General features: G+C 43.4%; 1 protein-coding gene and 2 long non-coding RNA genes across 9 annotated transcripts in view; 2 read left to right on the forward strand and 1 right to left on the reverse strand.

Annotated features, from left to right (window-relative positions):
* Positions 1 to 5,685, forward strand: part of LOC138747570 (uncharacterized) — a 28,613-nt gene extending 22,928 nt beyond the window's left edge. For all 3 annotated transcript variants that reach the window (XR_011347549.1, XR_011347551.1, XR_011347550.1), the window contains 2 exons: positions 1,356 to 1,400; positions 4,948 to 5,685. This is a non-coding gene — a long non-coding RNA (uncharacterized lncRNA). The remainder of the gene's footprint in view (positions 1 to 1,355; positions 1,401 to 4,947) is intronic.
* A 2,036-nt stretch (positions 5,686 to 7,721) lies between these two features.
* LOC138747099 (uncharacterized) lies at positions 7,722 to 13,409 on the reverse strand. The gene is made up of 2 exons (XR_011347305.1): positions 13,129 to 13,409; positions 7,722 to 8,588 (listed from the first exon to the last, which is right to left on the reverse strand). It is a non-coding gene; the product is annotated as an uncharacterized lncRNA (long non-coding RNA).
* A 94-nt stretch (positions 13,410 to 13,503) lies between these two features.
* LOC138747573 (SH3 and cysteine-rich domain-containing protein 2-like) overlaps positions 13,504 to 25,982 on the forward strand; it is a 102,408-nt gene continuing 89,929 nt past the window's right edge. For 3 of the 5 annotated variants that reach the window (XM_069906906.1, XM_069906909.1, XM_069906913.1), the window contains exons 1-3: positions 13,504 to 13,672; positions 15,729 to 15,806; positions 18,939 to 19,058. In XM_069906906.1, coding sequence (XP_069763007.1) covers positions 15,756 to 15,806; positions 18,939 to 19,058 — 171 coding nt within the window. In that variant the 5' untranslated portion in view covers positions 13,504 to 13,672; positions 15,729 to 15,755. Of the gene's footprint in view, positions 13,724 to 15,728; positions 15,807 to 18,938; positions 19,059 to 25,982 lie in introns of all 5 variants that reach the window. The other 2 variants (XM_069906908.1, XM_069906911.1) reach the window with 2 other exon arrangements.

A 25,982-nucleotide genomic window follows, 5' to 3' on the forward strand; every position in this document is an offset into this window, starting at 1 on the left:
ACAGGGTGGCAGTGGAAAAGGGGTTTTTGACTTCCTGTAACACTGCACACAGCACTTTTGTTTGTTATTGCATTAGTTGCTGCACTTACGTATGAGCTGGCATGCCTCGATAACATGGGGAAAAAACAAAAGCCCTAATGACGTCACAGCTGTGAGATTGTCATGACAATGGCAATTAGTTTATGTGGCAGATGGAAAAATGACTACCATGTCAGTTCATGGAAACCAGGGCCACCTGTAGTTTGGACAAACAACACATCATATTCCGTCTGGACACTCGACAACCAGATGGCATTAACATGGACTTCTCTGTTTTCTGATAGATCACTCTCAGTTCTCCCTCTCTTCCCTATCTCTTTGTTTTCTTTCTTCCAGCTCTCCACAATCTTCTCTCTCCATTCACAGAGCTATCCACCCCCCCCCTCCCCACTCCCCTTGTATTCTCCTGTGCCCACCCTCCCTTATTCTCCTATTGCCTGTGAGCCTGTACTCCCCCCTGTCCCTCTCACTCACCATTTTACTCAGATGCCTGCTGACAACTTGCTCATGTCTGGATGAAGGGCTCAAGCCTGAAACATTGATGATGTATCTGTATCTATAAGAGCATAAAGTTCCTTGGTTCACTTAACTAGTGACCTATCGTGGACACTCAACATCTCCTCACTGGTCAGGAAGGTGCAACAGCGACTGCACTTCCTGAGAAGACTGAAATGGGCAAGGCTATCAGCCACCATCCTGTCAACCTTCTACAGGAGCTCTATCGAGAATGTCCTGGCCGGTTGCATCACAGTGCGATGCTGCAGAGAAATGGATCAGAGGTCCATGCACAGGACCATAAGAGCTGCAGAGAGGATCACTGGAGTCCCATCGACGTGATCTACCGGGATTGTTGCCTGAAGAGGGTGTGCAAAATTATTGAGGACCCCTTTCACCCTGCACACGGCATCTTTCAGCTGCTCCCGTCGGGGAAGAGAAATAGGAGGATCAGAGCCAGCACCACCAGGCTGAGGAACAGCTTCTTCCCACGGGCAGTGAGAATGCTGAACGACCAAAGGAACTGCTCCTACTCACCATCCGAGACACTCATTTGTACAAAACAACATTTATTTGTTTAGATATAATATTTGTCCTGCATATGTATTATTTGTCTGGTTGTGTGTCTGCGTGATTTATTACATGACAATAAAAGAATTTTGCATCTTTTTTTGAAAATTTTATTTTTCTATTTTTCCAAAACATAGTATCACATCTAAAAAAAACAATCCTTTTAATGTATTTACACTTTCTTTTAGTATAATTCACTTCTGAGATACTAACACTGTCAGCCTACTTACAATTTCCTTCTCTCCCCCCAGAACTTTGAAAATTAAACAACTAAAGCAATGAAAGTGACAAAAAAGGTAAAAAAAAAGAAAAGAGAAAGTCCACGTCCCGCCAGTCTTTCTAATCGACTTCCACTCTGTAGTGATGTAATGTATTATGCTGACTGCTTGCTATTGGTTATGACTGTAGACTGGCTCCATCCTATTGGTATTACAGATGGTGCAACTTATCCCACTGGTCAGTAGAGGTGGCTTTTTCTGTTAATAAAAGCCTATCGTATGATACAAGTCTAGTCCTTACTTATGGCCTATCAATTTTATTAACAGAAGAAAATTATGGATACTCCCCTTAAACCTGGAAGACTCGAGATAGATCAAGAGGCCACCTGAGCCGGAGAAAAGTTCCACCACTGGCTCCAATGCTTTGAAGCATACATGCCAAAGAACAATGTCGTGCAAGACTCCGAGAAAATGGACCATTTCATGGCTCTACTCGGAGACGTCCCCTACTCCATGGTCAGAGAGGTAGCTGGCTACCAGAACGCAGTGAATCTCCTTAGATATGCCTCAGAACACCCTCTACACAAGACACCATCTTCACATTCGGAAGCAACAAGCAGGTGGGAGCATAGATGTTTTCGCGCTCGCCCTGAAAGGGCTGTCCAGGGACTGTGCCTGCGCTGCCATCACGGCTAAAGCCCACCGTGAGTCCCTGATGTTAGACGCGTTCATAAGCGGTCTGGAATCAGGATATGTTAGACAGCGTCTACTGGAGACTCCGGACTTGACTTTTAAAGTGGCTCTGCAACAAGCAAAGATGCTCCTATCCGAAGTGGCACCCCTCAAATCGACCTGTAATGAAGATTTGCTACTGAGCTCTACAAAATCGTGGCGCAAAAGCCGGTCCCCAAAATGTTACTTCTGCGGCATGGCACCTCATGCCTGCAACCAGTGCCCCACACGCCAAGATACCTGCGCCAACTGTGGGAAGAAGGGCCATTGGGCCAGAGCTTGCCGAGCTCGAGAGTCGACATACGGCACTCGTGAAGAGCAGAAGAAGAAGAAGAAGAAGAAGCGCTCAAGCGCTGATACTAAGTGAGGTCGTCATCATAACGCTGAGCTGGAGAGTCAATGATTCATCTAGCCCGACTTCAGCTTCTTCAACTTCTTCTGAATTGTCCAGCGGATCAACCAGTGACGAGGCGAGGCCCTTCATGCCACAAGGAGATCCAATCCTGGCTTCCATGAAGGTAAACCAAGATAAATCCTACGATCTGCAGCCATCCACGATGAAAGTGGAGGTAAATGGGCAGCCTATTAACTGTTTATTTGATTCAGGCAGTACAGACAGTTACATTCACCCTTCAACCGCTAGAGCACTAAATCTTGCGTTATACCCGTCTAAGCGCACGATCACAATGGCTTGATCAGGACTAGAACAAGATACAACAAGTTATTGCAAAATTAATTTAAAAACACATGACAATGAATATACTGACTTCAAGATTTCTGTACTCACCGGCCTACGCGCTCCAATGCTTCTGGGTCTAGACTTTCAATACCAAATGAAAAGTATCATATTGGCACTTAATGGCCCTTTGCCATCCATCACAGTCTCGTCAAAGAAGTTTTGCGGTTTGTCCACACTAAAAATTAAACCCCCTCATCTCTTCACTAATTTTACCTTGGATTGTAAGCCTATAGCTACAAAAAGTAGGCACTACAGTAAAGAAGATGGACTCTTTATTAAAGATGAGGTTAAGAACTTGTTAAGGGAAAAGGTCATCGAGCCCAGCACGTCCTTGGCACGCTCAAGTAGTAGTGGTCAGAAATGGCGCAAAACCTAGAATGGTCGTGGATTATAGCCAAACTATAAACAGGTACAACACTCAACTCAATGCTTACCCCCTGCCTCGCATTTCAGACATGGTTACTCAAATTGCTCAATACGAGATATACTCTACTATTGATCTGAAATCAGCTTACCACCAAGTTCCCATCCATAAGGATGAAAGACAATTTACTGCTTTTGAGGCAGGTGGCAAACTCTTCCAGTTTAAGAGAATTCCTTTTGGCGTCACTAATGGGGTATCCATTTTTCAAAGTGAGGGAGATAGGTTAGTGGATACCTATAAGTTGCAGGCCACTTTTCCTTATGTGAGAACCCTAACTGGCAAAGACATGAAAAATCATGATCGGAATTTGCAACAGTTCCTCCAAGTAGCCAAAACCATGCGTTTAACCCTGAATAATGACAAATGTGGGTACTGCACGAAGAGCCTGCCAATATTAGGCTACGTAATAAGTAAAGGAGAAATTAGTCCGGACCCTGAGAGAATGCATCCCTTCATGGAGCTGCCCCCTCCAACAACGCAAAAGGCCCTCAAGCGTTGTTTAGGGTTTTTCTCCTCTTACGCCCAGTGAGTGCCACACTATGCCGACAAAGCACGACCTCTTTTTAGAACCGTCAATTTTTCTTCAAATAATGAGGCCGTCATAGCCTTTGAAAACATTAAACAGGATATAGCCAAGGCCTGCAATGTCTGCAATTGATGAGGATTTCCCTTTCCAAGTGGAATTGGATGGATCTGATTTTGCTCTAGCTGCCACATTAAATCAAGCTGGCAAACCTGTAGCCTTCTCTTCTCGCACATTACGTGGGCCAGAATTAAAACACTCATCCATTAAAAAGGAAGCACGAGCTATTACAGAAACTATCCGAACTATCCAAACTCTCCGAACTATAGAAACACTTCTTAGCTGGCAGGAAGTTCACCTTGTTAACTGATCAGAAATTTGTTGCCTTCATGTTCAACACCAGATTGAAGAGCAAGATTAAAAATGATAAGATTATGCGATGGCGCATCGAACTTTCTACCTATGACTATGACATCCTCTATCGTCCAGGAAAATTCAATGATCCTCCTGATGTTCTCTCTCCCGCATCTTGTGCGAGTCTGCAGCTAGACCGATTAAAATTTTTTCATGAAGAACTGTCCCACCCGGGGGTCACCAGACTTTATCACTATGTGAAATCTCTCAATCTGCCCTATACATTAGAGGATGTGAGAACCCTAACTGGACAATGCCCTGTTGGTGCTGAATACAAATCACGTTATTACAAACCCTCACCTTCCTCATTGATTAAAGCTTCTCGACCCTTTGAATGCCTCAGTGTAGATTTTAAAGGGCCACTACCTTCAAATAATAGAAACGTTTACTTTCTTAGTGTTAGTGATGAATTCTCTCGTTTCCCTTTCGCTATTCCTTGTACTAATGTTTCTGCTGGTTCTGTAATTAAATATCTTGATTCAATTTTTAGTATTTTTGGTTATCCAAATTTCATTCATAGCAGTTCAGCCTTTATGAGCTCAGAGCTTTGGCAATATCTTCTTGACAGAAGCATTGCCACAAGTCACACTACCAGTTATAACCCTCGGGGGAATGGGCAAGTTGAACACAGCAATGGTACAATCTGGAAGGCTGTTACCATGGCACTCAAATCTAAAGGTCTCCCCACCAGCCGCTGGCAAGAAGTGTTGCATAAAGCTTTGAACTCTATCCGTACCTTACTTTGCACGTCAACTAATGAAACAGCTCATCAGCATTTGTTTTCTTTTCCCAGAAAGTCGAAGACTGGATCAACCTTGCCGGCCTGGCTTTCTAGACCTGGAGAAGTTTTACTGAGAAAGCATGTTAGACAGAGCAAGGTGGATCCATTAGTCGAGCGTGTACAATTGCTTCGTGCTAACCCGCAATATGCTCAAATTGCTTTTCCTGATGGGAGACAGGACACTGTTTCCCTTAGGGATCTTGTTTCACCAGGGGTTCTGCCTGCAGCTTCTAACCATTTTCCCGCTTCCACTAATCTCCCTTTGCCCTCCTCAGAACAGCATGTCCCTGTCCCTGAAATTCAGCCTGTAGCACACAGAGACTTACCCCAAACAGCACCTGCTACCAATCAATTCTTATCTACTGAAAAAGCAGCTTCTCCTGTAAGCTTACAGGATCCCTCTCCAGTTGTTTTGCGTCTGTCTCAGAGAGTTTCAAGGCTGCCCCAACGGCTTACTTACGATAAGTTTTCATTGCTGTATTTCTCGCAGATTTTTTTTGACTACTGATTTTCTCTTCTTCTTCTGTGGTGCTTTTTAACCCTTTTGATTCCTTTTTTACTATTACTTAAAATTGGTTAATTTTAAGGGGGGGGGGTGAATGTAGTGATGTAACATATTCTACTGACTGCTTGCTATTGGTTATGACTGTAGACTGGCTCCACCCTACTGGTATAAAAGATGGTGCAACTTATCCCACTGGTCAGTAGAGGTGGCTTCTTCTGTTAATAAAAGCCTATCGTATGATACAAGTCTGGTCCTTACTTATGGCATATCACACTCCTTGAGGTGCTTCACTGCTGTTGTCTTCATGTATTTTGTTAGCTTTTTCGAACTGTGGCCTGTTGTTAATGCTGCGCACCAAAGTGCTCTGGATAACTTTGCCATATTTTGGCAAAAGTATCGTATTTATTTCTTAAATTATCAGTTATTTTCTCCGCGGGCACGCAGTTGTGCATCTCTGTGGTCCATCGAGTAATGAGCAGGGGGGAATCAGACCTCCAGATGATTGCAGCGCATTTTTTTGCGACTGACAGGGCAATATCTACAAATTTAATTTGGAATTTAGTTAACATTATGCCCACATCCTCCAGGTTTCCCAATAAATACAGCTCCGGATCCAGTGGGAAGTCTGTTCCCGTAATCCAAGTTAATATATTAGATAATTCCAACCAAAAGGACCTCACCTTCGCTCAGGTCCATGTGGAGTGTAGAAAGGTACCAATTTCTAACCCACACCTGAAGCACGTTTCTGATATCTCTGATTTTCCTTTATGTAATTTTTGTGGTGTAATAAATTATATTGTGCCAATCTTTGTCTGGCCATTCCACATTCACCCCCCCCCCAACCTTCCCACCCTGCATCGACCCTGCTGCCAACAAACTCATCCCACCCTGACCACACTCTCCCCACTAGCCCCCTCCCTGTCAGGAAAATAATTCATCAGTATGTGATCCAGCGCCACCTGATTCAAGGACAGTTTCTTTCTCACTGTTCCGAGACTCCTGAATGAACCCAAAATAGTAAAATTATGTTGCTTTTGCTCCATGCCAACTGATTTCTGCATGTTGTACTTTTGCACTGTGTCTTGTATGTTATACTGTATTTGAGAAGACTAACCAGTCTGCTCGCAAATTAACCTCTGAGGCACAAATGATAATGAACTTGAACAAGCTCCCCAAGGAAGCCATTATTAATCTTCTCACCAGCAGCATAATTACTTAGTAACTCCGCAATATCTCATACAAATTTCAGCCTGTAAACATCGGGTTTTAGTCTGTCGGATCTCAAATAAAAGATAACATGTTGAAAATACTCGACAGGCCATGGAGCAATTGTGGAGAAAGAAAGAGAATCATCGTTTCTGGGTGCTGGCCAAAAACGGGTAAGGTTGGGGGAAAGAAACCGATTTTATGTCAACAGAGGGGAGGGTCAGGGAGAGCAAAAGGAGAATGTGCATAATAATACGGAGAGCAGTAAGATTGAATGGTACAAGGGCTATCGATGGCGGCAGGTCGACAGGTGAGAAACAAAAGTGACCTCCAGGGAAGGTGTAAGTAGGAAGTTAAGTCCAAAATTACTCGACGTAAAGGAACTAAAAGCTTAAAAAATGGAACACAGGGTTAGAATGACTGATAACAGAAATATTTGAATTCAATCGTTCAAAAAATTCCTTGGTAGGTTACAATAAACAAAGGTGCTGAAGAAACTCAGTTGGTATGATAACCATTATTGCAAGAGGAATTGGGCACAGGGGTGAAGGTAAAGCTTTTGTTTATATTTACCAACACACAAAAAAAGGACAAAAACAGAATAAACTTTCCCTTGTTTGCCATGGAAAGGCACACCAGAAAGCACACAAAGCCAGCTGCGAAGCTAAGGCAAGAAAGAGAAGCAAAAGTGAGTCCATCGCAGGAGTTTTGGTCTCTGTTACTGAAAAATGATAGGCATTCTAAAAAAAGAGGTTTTTAATGAAAGTTCAACACCCTGAATCTGTCATATGAGGAGAGATTGATGGGGCTAGACTTTCGCTCTCGGAGGTTTAGAAGAAAGAGAGGGAGTGGGATTGCTCTGAGAGCTAGCATAGGCTCGATGGACTGAATGGCCTCCCATATTATCAAAGTGAGAGGTGAATTTCACTGAAATGAACAAAAGGGTTCAACAAGATGGATGCTGTGCCTGGCTGTGAGCCTAGAACTAGAGTCACGATCTCAAAATTATGGTCAGATCATTTAGAACAAAAATGAGGTGAAATATTGGTGGAAAGATGCAGTCATTTCTTTGGAATTCACTTCAGAGAGGTCAAGGTTCATTTTATTGTCATGTAATAATACAAAAAAGTAACATATATATGACCAAGTTTCAAGATTAAAATTCCTTTTGGTGTCATGTAATGATACAGAAAATGTAATATTACATGAAATTTACTTTTGACTCCTGTAAGACAAACAGTCACCCTTGACAATAGGAGAAAGAAAAGCAAAAGGGAATCCCTTTGGAGTCACTGAGTGGCCACGAATTAGTCTCCAGCGCTCCCGCAGCCTTTGAAGCTGCCCAGACTCCTGTTCAATCCATCTACAACTCAAACTCCAGATCTAACCCTCTGACGTGATCAGGAAACCTTCAGCACCCTCAGCACCATTTTGTTTCTCAGTTCAGATCCCTGGTACCCCTCCGAGACGATCAGGAAGCATTCAGCACCCAAACGCCCTCAGGGCCTCTTCTTGCCCTCAGCACCTTCTCGAATCCTGATTCCAAAAATTGTTTCCCTGAGCCAATCTCCAGCAGCCCACAGCCTGGTGAGAGTCCTTCAGCTAGTGTCCCACTCTGTTGAGGCTGAGCATTGTGTATGTTCATAAGAGGGATTGATGAATTTCTGAATAGTAAAGGACTTTGGGAATTGGGGATATTGATGTTGAAGTTAAAGGACGACCACAATCCAATTGAAAGGCAGCCAACCTTAAGGATTAAAGGACGACTCCTACTTCAATTCTTTATGTTCATTGTTGAGTCTGGAAGGCTGCATGGTGTCAAGCTAAAGGATAAGGTCCTCACCCTCAAGTTCACATTGAGAATCCTGATTCCAAGAATTGTTTCCCTGAGCCAATCTCCAGCAGCCCACAGCCTGGAAATACACAGCAGGTCAGGCAGCATCTGTGGAAGGAAGGAGAAAGAGAGTGAATGTTTCTATGACTTTTCATCCCTGACCCAAATAATAACACTGTTTTTCTTTCCACAAACGCCATCTGTCCTGCTGAGTGATTCCAGCATTTGAGTTTTCCAAGTATCTACAGTTTTTTTTAAATTTTCATAAGCAATGATCATTGTTGGAACAGTTTCGTATCAGACATTTGGGTCCAGGCTCGAGTTGCCAATGGCTTGAACCGAACGGGAAACTTGGGAGGTTACAGAGACTGCGGGAGCGCAGGGGGCAAATCCATGGACACTCAGTAACTCCACAGGAACTCTCTTTTGCTTCTCTTTCTCCGCCTGTGTCTTCCTTGGGCAGAGGATTCCACATATTCATTGTTCTCAGGGAGAAGCAGTTGCTCTCTTTTGCTTCTCTTTGTCTGTAAGAGACACTGGGCAATTTCTGCTGATGGTGAATCTTTGCTGCCTTATGACAGACTGAAGGCAATTTTGTGAAACATTGCATTTCTGTTTTATTACCTGACAATAAATAGTATCTGATCTGAGTTTAGATTGAGGTCGAAGTGGCAGTGGGATAGAGAATTGAAGTAACAGGGTAATTTTAATTTGAGACCATTTTCAATCCTCATAATTTTGCCTGCACCAGCATCAAATGGGGATGCCAATCTTACAGTGCTTTCCATCCACAAATATAAGTGCCATGCCATCTTAGAGGGTACTGTTAGGTCTGCTTTGTTCATGAATGAGTGAGACAAACACCAGACTGAGTCGAAATCAGGGTTCTTTGTTCTTTATTACCGGATTGTAACACTTGCGACTAACGATGTTAGTCGGAGAATGCATTCTGCCGTTATCAGCAAAATGGTGATTTTTTATACCCTTGGATACGTGCTTAGAACATCATCATATCATTACTTGTCCAATGACTAAAACTGTTGCTATCCTTTCCCTGCTAGCTTCCTGCCTCTCAATCCATCAATGTCTCTCTTATCTTGTAAGTACAAGGATGCATTCACATCTTGTTACAGCCCTGTACAGGGTAACTCCTTACACATTCCCATCTCATGATGTTTTACCTTACAGTACCCAACAACTTTATATTAATCAGGGTCCTGTAAAACAAACAAGACCTCAGTTTTAAATTTTGCATTTTTACCGTTTTCAATTTTTAAAAAATTTAAATTTAGCCAGACAACCTGGTAACAGGCCCTTCTGGTCCATGAGTCCATGCCACCCAAATATCCCAATTAACTTACACTCCCCGTACATTTTGAAGGGTGGGAGGAAACTGGAGCACCCGGCAGAAACCCACATAGACATGGAGAGAACGTACAGACTCCTTACAGACAGCGCCAGATTCGAACCTGGTTCACTGGCGCTGTAATAGCGTTGCACTAACTGCTACGCTAATTGTGCCACCCAATTATTCAGCACTAAAGAGTCTGTTTGGCCCATCACACTCCTTGAAAGATCTTCCCAATTAAATTCACTGAATTATCTTTCCTGCTGTGGTTGAGCTTTCTCAGGACACAGAAAATGTTGTTGTTGGTGTTCCCATAATTTCCAGGAGGGTGTGAGACTTCACCCTGTTGGTTTTGAGACCCTTCACAACCATGATAAACTTCACAACCATTGCCAGCCTGGACAATTAAGCTGCAGGCTGAGCCATCATGCGGTTTGATCACACGTGTTCACAGCCTCTGAGTTTCTGGTCTCTGCGAGATATGTGGATTGACATTTTCCTGCCTTAATCCAGTGGTGGGGCCATCTTCAATGCTACCAATGGTACTATTCCCAAGTAAGGAGTAAACTGTTAGACATTTAGATGATTGTTTCCTCTGAATTATAACAGGTGGTATTTGGTCTTGAAGTTTCAGACAAATAAATATTAACACAATTGTTCCAAAGTTTTTATTTCCATGAGGTTCTAAGTAGTAAATCTATTACTCCATCATTATGGTAGCATTCTGAAAATGGGAAACATAGGAAGTAGCAACGAGGGTAGGATATCTGGCCTGTTGAGTCTGCTCCAGCATTCAATAAGATCGTGGCTGATTTGGCCTTGGACTCAGCTCCACTTACCTGTCTGTTCCCCAGAACCCTTAATTCCAGCATTTTTAAGAATATCTGTGTCTTGAATGAGGCAGCCTCTATTGCTCTTTTGGGTAGAGAATTCCACATATTCACAATTCTCTGGGAGAAGCAGATACTCTCTTTTGCTTCTCTTTCTCTGACTATAAAGGGTACCAGGCAACTTCTGCTGATGGCAAATCTTTGTTGGCCTTATGGCAGAATAATGTGATTTTGTGTAATATTACATCTTCTCTGTCTTAAATCCACTCCCTGAATCTTGAGGCTCTCTCCCTTAGTTCTAGTCTCACGTACCAGTGGACAACAACCTCCCTGCTTCTAACTTATTTATTCCCTTCATAATTTTATGTTTCTATAAGATTCCAACTCATCCTTCAAAACTCCAAAGAGCATTTCACAGTGAAGTGTTTCACAGTGTAAATTCTCTTCAGAGCATGGCTCATGACAGAGCAGTGACTCAACGTGATGGTGTGTTTGAAAGGCTCGCTGCCCAAATGAATCATGTCTCATCAAAGTATACTGTAAATTCAGTAACATGCCCTTTGTGTAAGGTCTGGGTTGTGTGAAGAAACATCCACAGAGAACAGTCATGTCAATGGTGCTATATTAGTGCGCCAACCTACAGCTTGGGTGTCAAAAAGGAAAGTGATCTTTAAGTGTCTTTAGTCCTCCCCTCTATTCCCTCTATACTCGTGACAGTGGAGCCAAGTTTGGCTTCAATACTGTCTATAAATTAGCTGACTGTATCACTGTTGCTTGGCCGAATAACAGGAAAGGATGAGTTAGACTATAGGACAGACATTGAGAACCTGGTTGGGTGGTGCCAGAACAACAATCTTGCTCTCAACGTCATCAAGACCAAGGAACTTATCGTGGATTATAGGAAGGTGACCCAAGGAACCATGTACATGACCAGATTGATGGGATGGAAATGGAAAAAGTTAGTTCCTTCAAATTCCTGCAAGTCCACATAGCGGAAGACAACTCCTGGGGCCAGCACGTGGAGGCAGCCATGAAGATGACACACCAATGCCTCTATTTTCTGTGAATTCTGAGGATATTCAGCATTTCGTCGGATATTCTAGCAAACTTCTGCGGGTGCACTGTGGAAAGTGCACTGATTGGTTGCATAACAGCCTCCTTTGGTATTTCAAATACCCGGGAATGCAGAAGTTCTGCAGAAGGGAGCAAGTATAGCCAGGTCCATCAGAGGCTCCGACCTCCCATCCATTGAAGACATCGACGTGAGGTGACATCTTAAAGGATCTCCATCACAATCCACTGTCTCCTTTGGGAAGAAGGTGCCGAGGCCATATAATGACATCCTTCTTAAAGATAGGTTTTTTTTTCCCCAAAGGCTATCAGGCTTTTCAACCTCCCCTTGTTGCACTAATCAGAGACTATGCCAACACCATAGAAAAGCCTGTCTACACGATTGTAACAGCACTTTACTTGCCCTCTAGTAACTGGGAATATTTACTACCTTTCTATCTGATGCGCTATCAACAACTCCAAAGACTAGAAGTTACCTACTGATAGGCTTTAATTACCATAAACAGATAGCACGACTCATGTTGCTGACCCAAGGCGTGAGCTTGTTCTAGGGAGGAGGGGTTATGGCACAATCCCTTTATGAGGGGAATCAAGAGGGAGGTGCCATGGGTACAATCAGCAAGGGGCGGGCCAGCCAGACACATACAAACAGTATTAACAGTGGTTCCACCCCACTACCTTTCTTCTATCTCTTTCTGCATGGTAGTTTATTACATACTGTTGTAGTTGCCTTTCTTTTTAAACAATGTACCTGTTTGGCTGCAACAAGAAAGAATTTGGGCACATAGGAATGGATAGCTGGCTTGCACTAGGAATGGACAATGTACCAAGGAAAGGGAGACAACTGATGAGGCAAACCCATGATCTCATTCTGTCCTCAAACCAAAATGCTGAACATTCTACAGACCAATGATGCTGGAAAGACTCAGCAGGTGATGCGGGATCCATGGGGAGGGAAACAGAGCCAACAGTTGGGACGTCATGCTCCACATCATTGGTGAGAATGTGTTTGGAGTATTGTGTGTAGTTTCTGTCACCTATCTTTAAGAAGGATGTCATTAAGCTGGAAAGAGTGCTGCAAAGATACATGAGGATTTAAGATTCCTTTCTTGTCATGTATTACAGAATATGTAATATTACACAAAATTGCCTTCTGCCTGCCAAAAGGCAAAGAGTCACCATTAATGTTGTCCCTTACAGTAAGAGAGAAAGAAGCAAAAGAGTTTCTTCAACAAATGACTGTTGATCCAACTCTCCCACAGCCTCTGCAGCCGAACAGACTCCTATTCGATCCAACAGCAGCCAAGCTCCAGATCCAAACCTCAAATACCAACAGGAAGCCTTCAGCGCACGAGGCCCTTCTTGCCCTCAGCACCCTCTTGAATCCCAGTTCCGATACCTGTTTCCCATGAGCCAGTCTCCAACAGCCCGCAGCTTGTGTGGGTCCCCAACTGCAAGTCGCCCACAGCCTGTGTGGGTCCTTCAGCCACTGAGCCCCTTGCTGGTTTGCTGCTGAAGTCAACATCCTGCAGGGTCATTTCCTCTGCTCCTCATTCTCAATGGGGGGGGGGGGCCTTCTCCCCATTTCCGGAGCCCTGCGGTGGTCCACTGCTTCCCCAGAGCCTGCAACCCCTCGAGGCTGCTGCTGGAGGGATTGAGGTGAGACTAGATTGGCTGGGCTTTCTTCCCTCAAGGATAGGAGGTTGAGGGGTGACCTCATAATGGTATATAAATCCATCAGGAGGCATAAATAGGTGAAAAGTCAGCCCTTCTTTTCAAGGCTAGGGGAGCCTAAAATTGGAGGGCATCAATTTAAGATGTGAGGGGCAGGAGTTAGAGGAGGTGCGAGGGGTAATCAGAAGGAGGTGGTTGTGCGGAAGGAACTGTCAAAGGAAGTGGTGGAAGGTGGATTCCGTTTCAGAGTTCAAAGGACATTTGGGCAGGTACATGGATAGGAAAAGGTTAGAGGGACGTGGGTCACACGGGACCAGAAGGTAGGCAACTTGGTCGGCAGGAACGAGTTGGGATGAAGGCCCTATTACTGTGGAGATTTCTGGTTGATGGTGCCCTCTGTCACTGGCATCACTGGGGGGCGGGGTGGGGGTCCAGGGGGTGCAGACTGCACTGGGTGACACCATCATTTGTCTTAATGAACTTCTATTGCTGCTGGGTTTTGGGGTCCTCTGGGCTCGTAACAACATAAATTGATGCTCCTCATAACCTGGTATGGGAGGACTGTTGCCCAATACAGTACCTTTATCCAACAAGGATCAATACCTTCAGGAAAGGAGAATTTAAAAATCTTAAATCTTCATCAAATGTCTTGTTTCGTTTCCATAATGCAAATCCTTCCAGTACTCTAAATATTTTTTTCAGTGATTAGGTCATGGAAACATGGTCTAGCCAGCCTGAATTAAGAGGGACCCCTTGGGAGGTCTAAGCATGCCTATATCCTGTATTCTAAAATATTTCAGATAAAGCATCTACTTTTCCGCTTTCTCTGGACACACAGAGACTAATTTATCTACTATCTAATTAGCAGGGATATGCTCTTGATATCTGAAATCGCTTTCTTTAAAAATCAACTTTTGGACACTGAGCATGAACATTATTTCACACATAGATCAACAAAGTCCAAAATACTCATTAGTCTTGTGTGGTTTCTGCATTCTCAGCCGTGGATCTATATGGTAACACACTTTGCAGATGTAGCTGGAAAGTGGAAAGCAACTGTCACGTGCGTGCCACCACTGAAAACCAATGAAAAGAGCAGAGCTGAGAGTTTACAATTCCAATACATAAAACAGTGAGGCGTTTAACATGCAAACAAAAAGAAGCAACTCAACAAGGTCATGCAGCATCCTTAGAGAGAGTTGGACAGACAGCGTTTCAGATCAGGACCCTATCACGAGACTCGGCAAAGGATCCCGACCCGAAACATTGACTGTCCATTTCTCTCCATGCACCTCTGCCTTTCCTGTTCTCTGCCTGACCTAAGTCTTTCCAACTCCTCTTTGTTCAGTCAAGATTCCAGCATCTGCAGTTTTTGTGTTTCACTGAGGTATTTAATGATTGTCAAAAAGAAGAGAGGTGCGATTATTTTTAATTGTAACCCTATTGCTTTGATAAATATATCATCAAGGTAAAGTCAGTGAAGCAAATTCAGCAGTAATTTTAAAAAACTGAATTGGGGAACTATTCAGAAAAAGGTAACAAAGAAAATGTAAATAGATCTCAAAATGCAATTTTTAAAAAATTCAGACATACAGCATGGTAACTTGCCCTTCCGAGCACATGCAACCCAAATACCCCAATTCATTTACAACTCCCATATGTGTATGCCTGAACTGTGGGGCAGGTCCACACACTTACTTTGGAACACACTCTACAAACCAAGAAGGTTATTGTGCTACTAAGTACCCCCATTATGCTCTGTCACAGACATTCCCTTATTTCTACATATCTCAGCTCCATCATCTCTCTTACTGAAAATTAACTGGTACTGACCAGAGGTTGGAGACCCAGAATCTCTTTCCACAGATGCCTGCCTGACTCTTTCCAGATGTTCTTGTTTTTTTTGTTTCAGGTGTGAATAGATCATCCATCAGGGTCAGCACATAGTGACTGAATTTCTCGGGCTGTGTTAGGGTATGGAAGTCAGTAGATTCTGCTTTCAGCAGGCCGGATGTCTCTTTCAGCTCTTGAATCTAGGCAGGATTTGTCAAGTCAAATCAAGTCAAGTTTATTATCATCTGATTGCACAAGTACAACCCAGCGAAACAATGTTCTTCAGTCCTTGGTGCAAAACATGCAGACACACTACCAGGACAAATATTCATGTATACAAATAAATAAATTTTGTTCCGTGAACACGAGAGTCTCGGAGGGTCAGTGTGAGCAGGTCCTTTGGTCGCTCACCATCCTCACTGCCCGTGGGAAGGAGCTGTTCCTCAGCCTGGTGGTGCTGACTCTGAGATGCCTGTATTTCTTTCCCGGCAGGAGCAGCCGAAAGATGCCGCGCACAGGATGAAAGGGTTCCTCAGTGATTTTGCGCACCCGTTTCAGACAACGATCCAGGTAGATCACTCCGATGGGTGGGTGGAGGGGGTGTTGGAGGGAGTGATCCTCTCTGACACTCTTATGGCTCTAGTTTTTAGGAATGAAAATGGGACTCAGATTCCTTGCTTGATGCCACTCTTTTGGTTCAATCCAACACAGACAATTAGGATCAAAATTTTTTTGTGGAGACAACTGAAAGAAGATAGAATTGCAAAGTCATATTGTCATTTTCTGTTAAAAAAAAACTGACGCAGCAATTTAGAATAAGAACAAAGTAGCAAAATGTGCAAGTAAGATTTTTGCCATGTCTGCATGCCAGAGATTCCAAAATCACTCCACAGACTGGAACTTAACAAACGTGACCGTTTAAGACACCAATTTTCCTGACTTAATCCTCTCCCTTCTTCAGACATTTAAAATTTAAGGTTAACCTTGACATTCCACAGGGCAAATATTGGCAATCAGAGAGTATGCGTCTACAGTTACGTTCAACATTTAAATCTACTTCGTTTATACTTGCAAATTAAGCTCAAACATCAAGAAATTAAATAATTTATTGCTGACAGGTGATGATTACACAGGACAAATTTTATAGAGAGAGATATTTTCCACATAATTTATGCACAGCCTTATCTTCTAATTAATCTAATTTGCATAGGTGTATGATGTCTCATCAATATAGTTCTATGATAAGCGTGGCTAATGGAATACCAACTAGATTCTCTATCTTTTGGAGATGGTGCACGGTCATTTTCCTCCCTTATTATATCCCAGGATTGGGAGATCTGAAGCATGGTCACATTGCACACGAAGAACTGTCTCATTATAGGACATCTATAAGTAGCTCTATGATTCACACAGCATGGTTACACATGTTATGTTTTTTCACATCCACAAGATAAAGGAACAGAAGTAGGCCATTCAGCCCATCGAGTCTGCTCTGCCACTCCACCCTGAGCTAAAACCGTTCTCACATCTAGTTCCAAATTTTGGCCTTTTCCCCATAATCCCTTGATACCCTGACTAATTAGATATCTATCAATCTCCTCCTTAAACTCCCCCAATGATCCAGCCTCCACAGCTGGATGTGACAATGAATTCAACAAATCCATGACCCTCTGGCTAAAGAAATTTCTCCTCATCTCTATTTTAAATGGGTACCTTCTCATTCTAAGACCATGCCCTCTTGTCCTGGACTCACCCACAAGGGAAACATCTTAACCACATCTACTCTGTCCAATCCTTTCGGCATTCAAAATGTTTCTATGAGATCCCCTCATTCTTCTATACCCCAATGAAGAGAGTCCAAGAGCCAAAAAACGCTCCTCATATGTTAGCCCCTACGTTTCAGGAATCTTCCTCATAACTCTTCTCTGAACTCTCTGAACAGGGAATACACCTGCTTAAAACATGGTAGAGAGATTAGAAAGTAGAATGCCAACATCATGATCAAACAGACAAGTTTGTCAAGTCCAGTCATCAAGTTTATTGTCATCTGCTTGCACAAGTACAACCCGACGAAACAGCATTCTCCGGTCCATGGTGAAAACCATGCAGGTACACAAGCAGACATAGTACACATACAGACATACAATACATATGCAGGACAAGTATTCATAAATACCAATAAATAAATAGATATTCTTTCACGAACATGAGAGTCTCAGATAATATCTCTTGCCTCTCTTTTTCGATGGGAGCAGCTGAAAGATGGTGTGTGCAGGGTGGAATGGGTTCTCTTGATTTTGCATGCCTTCTTCAGAAATGATCCTGATAGTTGACATCAATGGGGGGGGGGGGGGGAGAAATCCTCCAATGATCCTCTTTGCCACTCGAATGGTCCTGTATATTGAACTCCGATCCATTTGGTACCGCTCTGCATTGCAGCCAGTCAAGATACTCTCAATAGAGCTCCTGTGGAAGGTTGACAAGATGGTGGCCAGTAGCCTGGCCGCTTCAATTTTCTCAGGAAGTGCAGTCGCTGTGGCGCCTTCCAGATAAGTGATGGGATGTTGTGTGTCCATGGTAGATCACTAGTGAAGTGAACGCCTAGGAACTTGATGCTCTCGACGCTTTCCACTACAGAGTTGTTGATGTGTTGCGGAGGGTGGTCGTTCCTGGTCCTCCTGAAGTCCACGATCATCTCTTTCGTCCTGTCCATGGTTGATCCTCTCCCACCATATCACGAGATTTTCCACCTCTTCTCTGCAGTCATTGTCTTTACTGATGAGGCCAATGACTGCTGTGTCATCTGCAAACTTGATGACATTGTTGGAGCAGGATCAGGTGATGCAGTCGTTGTTCAGGAGTGTGAACAGGAGTGGGGTGAGCACACAGCCCTGAAGGTCATACCTTTGTTGTTTGAGCTGTTGTTGAGAATGTTCTTTACTCGCATTTTCTTTGAATTGTAAAGTTATAAATGATAGTTAATGCACTTTTTCATCGATGGAGCATTGCAAAATTACAGTTCCGAATAGTGAGTCACATTGATGCTGAATGATGGCCTTGTTTATGTCAAAAAAACTTACCCCTTTATGGAAAATAGTAAACATTTTTAAACAGCATAAACAATGCCCAAAATATACCATGATTAAAAAAAGACAGAAAAATGTTAGAGGCACACAGGACATCAGTCTGCTCCTGTGGAAAGAGAAAGTGTGGGGGGAGAAAAAGTATGTGCTAGTTACAGAGGAGAGAAGGGATGGGCAGAACAAAGGGAATATCTGTGATAGAGTGAGAACAAATAAGTAAATGCGAGAAGTGCAAAGATGATAGTGTGTGAGGGCAGTTAAACAGGAAGGGAATGCGAGACATGGCCACCAGGCCAGGTTACACCAAAGGTCAGAGATAAACTGAGCTAAAATCACAAATGGGAAACAAATAGAAATTCCGTTCTGATAAAGACAGAAAGAATGAGTGAATAAAGTCAGAGTTCAGTATGAGACCAGAAGGCTGCACTCTTCCCAGGTAGAAGATAAGGTGCTGTTTCTCAATCTTGTGTTGGGCCTTATTTTAACAGTGCAGGAGGCCATAGACAGATTTACTTTTATTTAATTTAGACATACAGTATGGTAACAGGCCCTGACAGCACATGATCCCCTGCCGCCAACTTACGCCCAATTAACCTACAACTCCCATACGTTTTTGCAGGGTGATCATAAACCGGAGCAACCGGAGGGGATAGTGGGACGTACAAATTCCTTACAGACAGTGCTGAATTCGAACCCTGGTCATTGGTGCTGTAACGACGTTGCGCTATCTGTGCCACCGGTAGGTCAGAGTGGGAATGGGAAAGACAATTAAAGTGATCTTTACTCTCCACATGCTTGCGAAGACCGTGCCAGATAACGTGCAGATAGAAGAATCCAGACTCTGATGTTTTTTGGTAATTGACTGTGGATTAGCCCTCAATAATTGTGATTGCATTATGATTAATAATCTTTCATCGGGGCCTTTTGTCATACATTAGAGCTCTGAAGCTCTTTGGACTTTCTTTGCAATGGCTTTTTTTTTTACAAAATTAAAAAATGGAGCCCACCACCGACATCATCCAGAATAGTCACAGGCAGTTGTCTCTATCTGGCAGACAGCACTAGCCATCTGCTATCACTGGAGTTAATTACAAAGGCATACAGGCTTATTCATCGTATTAGATGGTTCAATAAGCATTGCACCTTATTAATCTCTTGCATTTATCAATGTACTAATAAGTTTTTATTTCCTTTTACACAACAAAGGAAATGTTAACTTGCCCAACTTGTGTAGATGAGTACTTCCTAATGAATATACATGGTTCATTTCAACTTAATGAGTTGACATTTCAACATCAATAAAAACGCTGTAACTAACTGAATAGGCAATTTTTCTGAGTATGGAAAATGGGGAAAATGAATGTTCCATGTTCAAGATCAACTAATCAAGGCTGTGGCTGTGTGCTTCATCGGGACAGTCTGTTACAGGATTACCATCCACCGCATAAAGTGGGTCAGCGGAAAATCACCTTCGTGCGATGGAGGCTGAGTATGAAGTGTCAACGCTAAGAAAAATGGCGGCACTGCCGTGAGACAGCGGAGACACAGTGCTGCTCCGAAGGTTTCAACCTCCTGGTCCTAATACGGGCGGCTCTGTACAGGCTTTAAATGGCCTGTTAAAGGAGTTGATGGTGTTTGTAAGTAAACTCCTGTGCCCAAGATGGCGGCGCCTGTGATCAGCTGCAGCCAAGAGGGGTCTCAGGTTCCGAGAAAGCAACGGACCAGCGCAGGGCACCATATATGAGAACACCCCCCCCCCGTTGAGAAGGAGAAACATGGGAGATGACCCTACAGGATGGTGACCACAGCAGCTGACCAGCAAGGGGCTAAGCTGCCGACAGACGCCCGCAGGCTGCGGGTGACTTGCGGTCGGGGGAATCTGCATGGGTTGCGGGCTGCTGGACACTGGCTCATGGTTACAAGGTATCAAAGTTGGGATTCGAGAGGGCGCTAATAGCGAGAAGGGCTCCCGAAGGGCCTCAGACTCCGAAGGCTTCTTGGTCATGTTGGAGGTTCGGATCAGGAGCTCAGGTTGCCAATGGATCGAACAGGAGTCTGTGCAGAGCTGTGGGAGTGCTGGAGGCGAATCCACCGACACTCAGACTCCATTTTGCTTCTCCTTCTCTCATACAGTAAAGGGCACCGGGCAAAACGAGCAACAAATCTTTATCTGCCTTACGACAGGCAGAAGTTAAGATGTGTGTGTAACGTTATTGATGTATTATTGCGTAACAATATAAGGAACCTTTCAAAGGAACCTTTAATTGGGAAAGGAAGAACTTTGCCTGAAAATCTATGCCAGTTGGTAATGTAGAATGCCAGTGTGTGATACTCCACCACTGAAATTCCTTCCTTCCATGTCAAATTTGGAGGCAGATAGTGGAAGGACACATGACAATTTAGCAATTTAGTGCTGTTAACCAGGAATTAATTTTGAGGCACTTAGATTTACACAGCATCTTTATGGTCATTTAGACTTTATCACTTGCTTTTACGTCCTTAAACATTACAATGTACTTCACATAGCATAAGTTTTTTGGTGTGGACAGAGTGGCAGAATTATTAAAGGAGCAGGCCAATCTGCACACAATCTAGATACAGTAACACAATAAAGTAACTCAATTTCCCTTGGTGATACCATTGAATGGATAAATGTTCCGGGGACACTGGGAGATCGTCTCAACTATGGTACAAAGTTACGGATCGATATTTGTTAATATCATTGATGTTTTTCTTTTTGATTATTCTTCATTTTGACTGCACGTTGATTGAAAATTCTCAAAATAAAAATTTTTTTAAAACTATGGTACAAAGTCTTCCACGTCCAGCTGATTGGGCAGAGAGAGCCTGGATTTCAGACCTCATTCAGGAGACGGTAGATCTGATAGTGCAGTGGTTCCTCACCACTCCCACAAGACTGTTCAAGTCATTCTCATTGGAGAGCCCCACCTGATGAACGATGACTGTTTCCACTGAGTAATGGAAATAAACAAGTGGGTATGTGCGTGAGTGCGTGTATGTGAGATTTCACAAGGATTGACAGAACAAGATCATAGTCCAGTGGCAAAGGGTCTAAATGGTGGCATGAATGCTCGCGCGCGCACACACACACACAATCTAACCTACAACCTCATGGATTTCCCACCTGGGATCTCTTCTCTCTTTCTTGCTTCCCCTCTCTTAAAATCCCTACCTCTGTCCTACTTCAACAAACTGCCTCTTTCATTTCCCTTCCCCCCTCAGCTATCTGAGGGGCCTTTTGCCCTCCTCCACTGTTCCATCTTTTCCCCCACAGCTTTGGCCTTTGAGCCCCCCTCCCAGACTGAGGTTACCTGTCAGTCCTGCCATGATACCTCGCCAACCTGTTCCCAGCAGCCAAACTGCCAAAGCCCTTGCTGCCTGAACCAGAAACACCGGAGAGTGTTTGTAGGATCAGTGGCCACTCAATGTCAATGTCAAACCAGAGGCCATGGTTTGAGATTGCAGGGGGAAATTTATAAGGGGAACATGAGGGGAAATTTCTTCACACAAAGGGTGGTTGGGATTTGGAATAAGCTTCCGGCCGAGGTGGTTGAACCAAGGACGTTATTTACATTTAAGGAAAGACTGGATAATTACATGGAGGGGAGAGGACTGGAGGGGTATGGACCAGGTGCTGGTCAGAGGGACTAGGAGGGTGGGGATTTGTTCCGGCATGGACTAGTAGGGCCAAACTGGCCTGTTTTGTGCTGTATATGGTTATATGGACTGTGGTCTCCCAGTGCTTAGTGAGAGGGCTGGTGCATCCTGATACTCAACTTCCCAGTGGATAGAGGTGGATTCATCCTGCACAGGTGAAAGCTCCTCACTTGGGCCACCATCATCATTCACCCTTTGCAGTGACACTTGTGTTTCTCTTGCACCCTTTAACACAGGTCTCCTGGACCCCTTCTCAAATAAAGGCGTGGGCTTGAATCCAAAGCCCCCGGTCCAATGTCACCCTCAGCTGCCTCCCTCTCTGCTATGATTTAGCTAAACTCCAAGTTCTTGAGCAATGTGGGAACTGGCAAAACTTTTCCAGCTCCAACTTACCTCCTCGCCACCCCTCCCGTTTTGGAGCTCAACCTTCTTGTCTCCTGCATTCCAGTAAAGAATACATAGCAGCAATACTTGATTGGCTGTAGAGTACATTGGGATATCTTTAAATGGATGTCAAGATGTGCTATAAACGTATATCTTCCTCATCTTTACTGGCAGGCTATGGAGAATAACAGATATCTCACAACCCTATAATCTCTCTCAATATTTAAATGGCAATGAATGAAGCCATTTAAACCAAACAATGCATTTATGATCTTATATTTCTACCATATTTATTACTGTTTATGAAACATTTATTGTAAAACACTTTTTTAATATGTTTGCAATCGAAAACGTGCTCATATTTGAAACAGGCAAACAAAAACAAGTATAAATCAACATATCTGGACTCTTGAAATCTCAAGATAACGCAGAAAGCTCTGGAAATGCTCAGCATCCATGGAAAAAGATTTTTAAAAAGTTCATTTTTCAGAATCATGACCTTTTATTACAAAGATTTGTTATTTAAAGCAAAGGAAGTGATGTACATTCCTCTTGCAAGCGGGGAGCTTGTCTCATTATTGGACAGGTAGAAATTGATCGGTGGACATATCAATAGTGACAGATACATAACAAGAGTATTCTTGTAAGGTCATTTCATTTTGAAATTTTATTTTATCTCACTATATTTTACAGTAACGTGACAACCTTCTCAAACACTGGGGAGGCATCTGATTAAATTTGAAGTATTGATCTGATGGTGAAGAGAAAAGAGGACGGAGGGGAAAAAAAAAACATTTCTGAAAATTACTGAAAGAAAATGGTGCAATTTGCATCCATAAGTGTCTCTAACAGAAAAGGTGCTAGTGAGTGTTTGGCTGTGAAAGCTGCATTAGCATTTAATATACCTAAAATATTAATCTGTTTCCTCGCTTTGGATGCAATTCAACACTTGGCCTTTTGTATGCAATAACCAGCTCCTTTTCTCATCCACGTGTCCCCCTTTAGGTCCTGACTCTTGACTCTGTCGTTTCCAACCATTCCATTAGTCCTGCGGCCAAATCTTTGTTTTCAAAGGTCCGTGACTGCATAATCAACTTATTCTTGTACCAGTGTCCATTATGCAATCTTCTTTCCCACCGCATGTCATCCTACCTAAATAAGGATCAAGATCCCTTCAGTTAGTTCGATTAGAACATAAAATCAGGTCACTATAATCCCACCTAAATGATTCCGACCAAACTTAACCCTCCAATGTTAACCTGGTACCTGAAGAATTTCCTGTCACCAGAAGACAATGCAAGATTTCAGATCCGATTTTAGATTTATTGTCAGAGTACATACATGACATCACATACAACACTGAGATTCTTCTTCCTGCGGGCTTGGCAGAATTACCATTTATTGGTAAACCAAAAATAAACTGTACACAACATACACATGCAAACAAATAAAGAACTGTAAACAGATAATGAATGTAAACAAACTGACTGTACAATACAGAGAGAATTTTAAAAAATCAATAAAGTGCACAAGTAAGAGTCCTTAAGTGAGTCCCTGTTTGAGTTTATTGTTCTGATGGTGGAGGGGTAGCAGTTGTTCCTGAACTTGACGGTGTGAGTTTTGTGGCATCTATAACTTCTTTCCTGCTGGCAGCCGTGAGAACAGAGTATGCGCTGGGTAGTGTGCATCCTTGTTAATTGCTGCTGCTCTCCGACGGCAGTGTTCCCAGTAGATGTTCTAGATAGTGGGGAGAGTTTTGCCTGTGATGCCCTGGGCTATGTCCCCTACCTTTTGGAGGACTTTATGCTCAGGGGTATTGGTGTCCCCTTACCAGACCGTGATGCAGCTAGTCAGCACACTTTCCACCATGCATCTGTAGAAATTTGCCAGGGTTTCCGATGTCATACCAAACCCCCACAAACTCTTCAGGAAGTAGAGGTGGTTTCTTCACGATGCCATTAGTGTGTTGGATCCATGAAAGATCCACTGAGATAGTGACTCCCAAGAACTTAGATTTGTTCACCCTCTAGACAGGAGGAGAAGGAGGGAGTGCACAGGTAAATAACCAGTTGGTCATGAGAGATGCAAAAACTTGCAGACTTGTTGCTCTGGATCAATGAGGATGGACAAGAGAGGGGATCCCTCATTCAAATCGCACCCCCCCCTCCCCACCACCACCATCCCCCACCCAGGTCTGTGAAAAACAACATTTTAGAAGCCAGAAAAGTTTCATTACAGAGTTAATTGGGAGTAGCTTAACACTGGCTATAGAGCCTCATTGTTAAAGGGAGAAGGTTTAACAATCTCACTTGACCTCAAGCAAGGAATTGGGGGGAGGGGTAATACTGGACTCTGTAAATCAGTGGTTCTCAACCTTTTTTTTCCCACTCACATCCCACTTTAAGTATTCCCTATGCCATAGGTGTTCTGTGATTAGTAAGGGGTTGCTTAAGGTTGTATGTGAGTGGAAAGAAAAAACCTGAGGATGACTGCTGTAAATTATATTGCATAGCAAGAAAATGTTTTGTGTTGTTTATTAAAACATTTTTTTTAAACTTGGAACTGAATTACCATTTTCTCAATCTTGTTGCAATCCATCTCTTCCTCCCTCTCAAAACATCATTTCTCCTGAGAACTCTCAATGTTTTTAAATTCAAGGGCTTTTTTTCAATATTTAAGTCAAAATGCAAAACTTGTGACAGTGATGGACACTGAGCTCACCCCATATCATCTGACACTTGATGTTAATTCACGCCCGTGAAGAGGGTAAACAATGTTTAGGTTTCTGGGCTAAGTAACCAGGAAACTGTCAATATATCTAGGCCTATCTGTGATTTCAAGACAATTACATTAATTTATGATGAACCAAATGTTAAAGGGAACTCTAATCAATTGCATTTGGTTCATTTAGCCTGTGTTTAGTGTTGATTAATGTTTAAAGGCAAGCTCTTTGCTCGCTCTCTAAGAAGCTGAATCATGTTGGCACCTATCCCATTAGCTCCATCGTATCTGCCAAACTCAGGTTGATCGGCCCCTTGTAGCCAGCCCAATGCAACGGCAATCTTTCAGACGTCACTGGATAGCGACTGAATTGAAGAATCTATAGCCCCTTTTCCACTGGCACCCTGTCCCAGGAATGAACTGGGAATTTACTGGCATTGGGTCCACTGTCTGCAGTGACATCATGTCACGCCGGGGATTAACAACCTCTTTCCCTACTCATATTCCCGCCGTTTGCTTATCAGCGGAAAAGAAACAGCAGAAAGTCACCCATTTCCAGTGGAAGGTCGAACACTCTGATCTGGGGGGATGAGTGTGTTCAGTGGAAAAGCAAATTAGTGTCCCAGTTAAGAGTGGCCCAGTGGAAACGGCCCAAAGTGCTGCCTATCCAGGGACACTGCACGACCAATTAACTGGGATGCCAGTGGAAAAGGGGCTAAAGAGTGATACCATTCCCAGAGAGCCAATCATCCATTAGCTATTCAGGATACTTCGGACATTACCCCCATCTCAGGCAAACCAGATCGGGTCAGAATACTATCAGACCCACAGCCCCCGAGCGGCACCGCCCCTTTCTGCTCAGGCGTACCCAATCATGGGC

The sequence above is a fragment of the Narcine bancroftii genome, chromosome 12 (genome assembly GCF_036971445.1).
Source record: "Narcine bancroftii isolate sNarBan1 chromosome 12, sNarBan1.hap1, whole genome shotgun sequence".
Classification (NCBI taxonomy): domain Eukaryota; kingdom Metazoa; phylum Chordata; class Chondrichthyes; order Torpediniformes; family Narcinidae; genus Narcine; species Narcine bancroftii.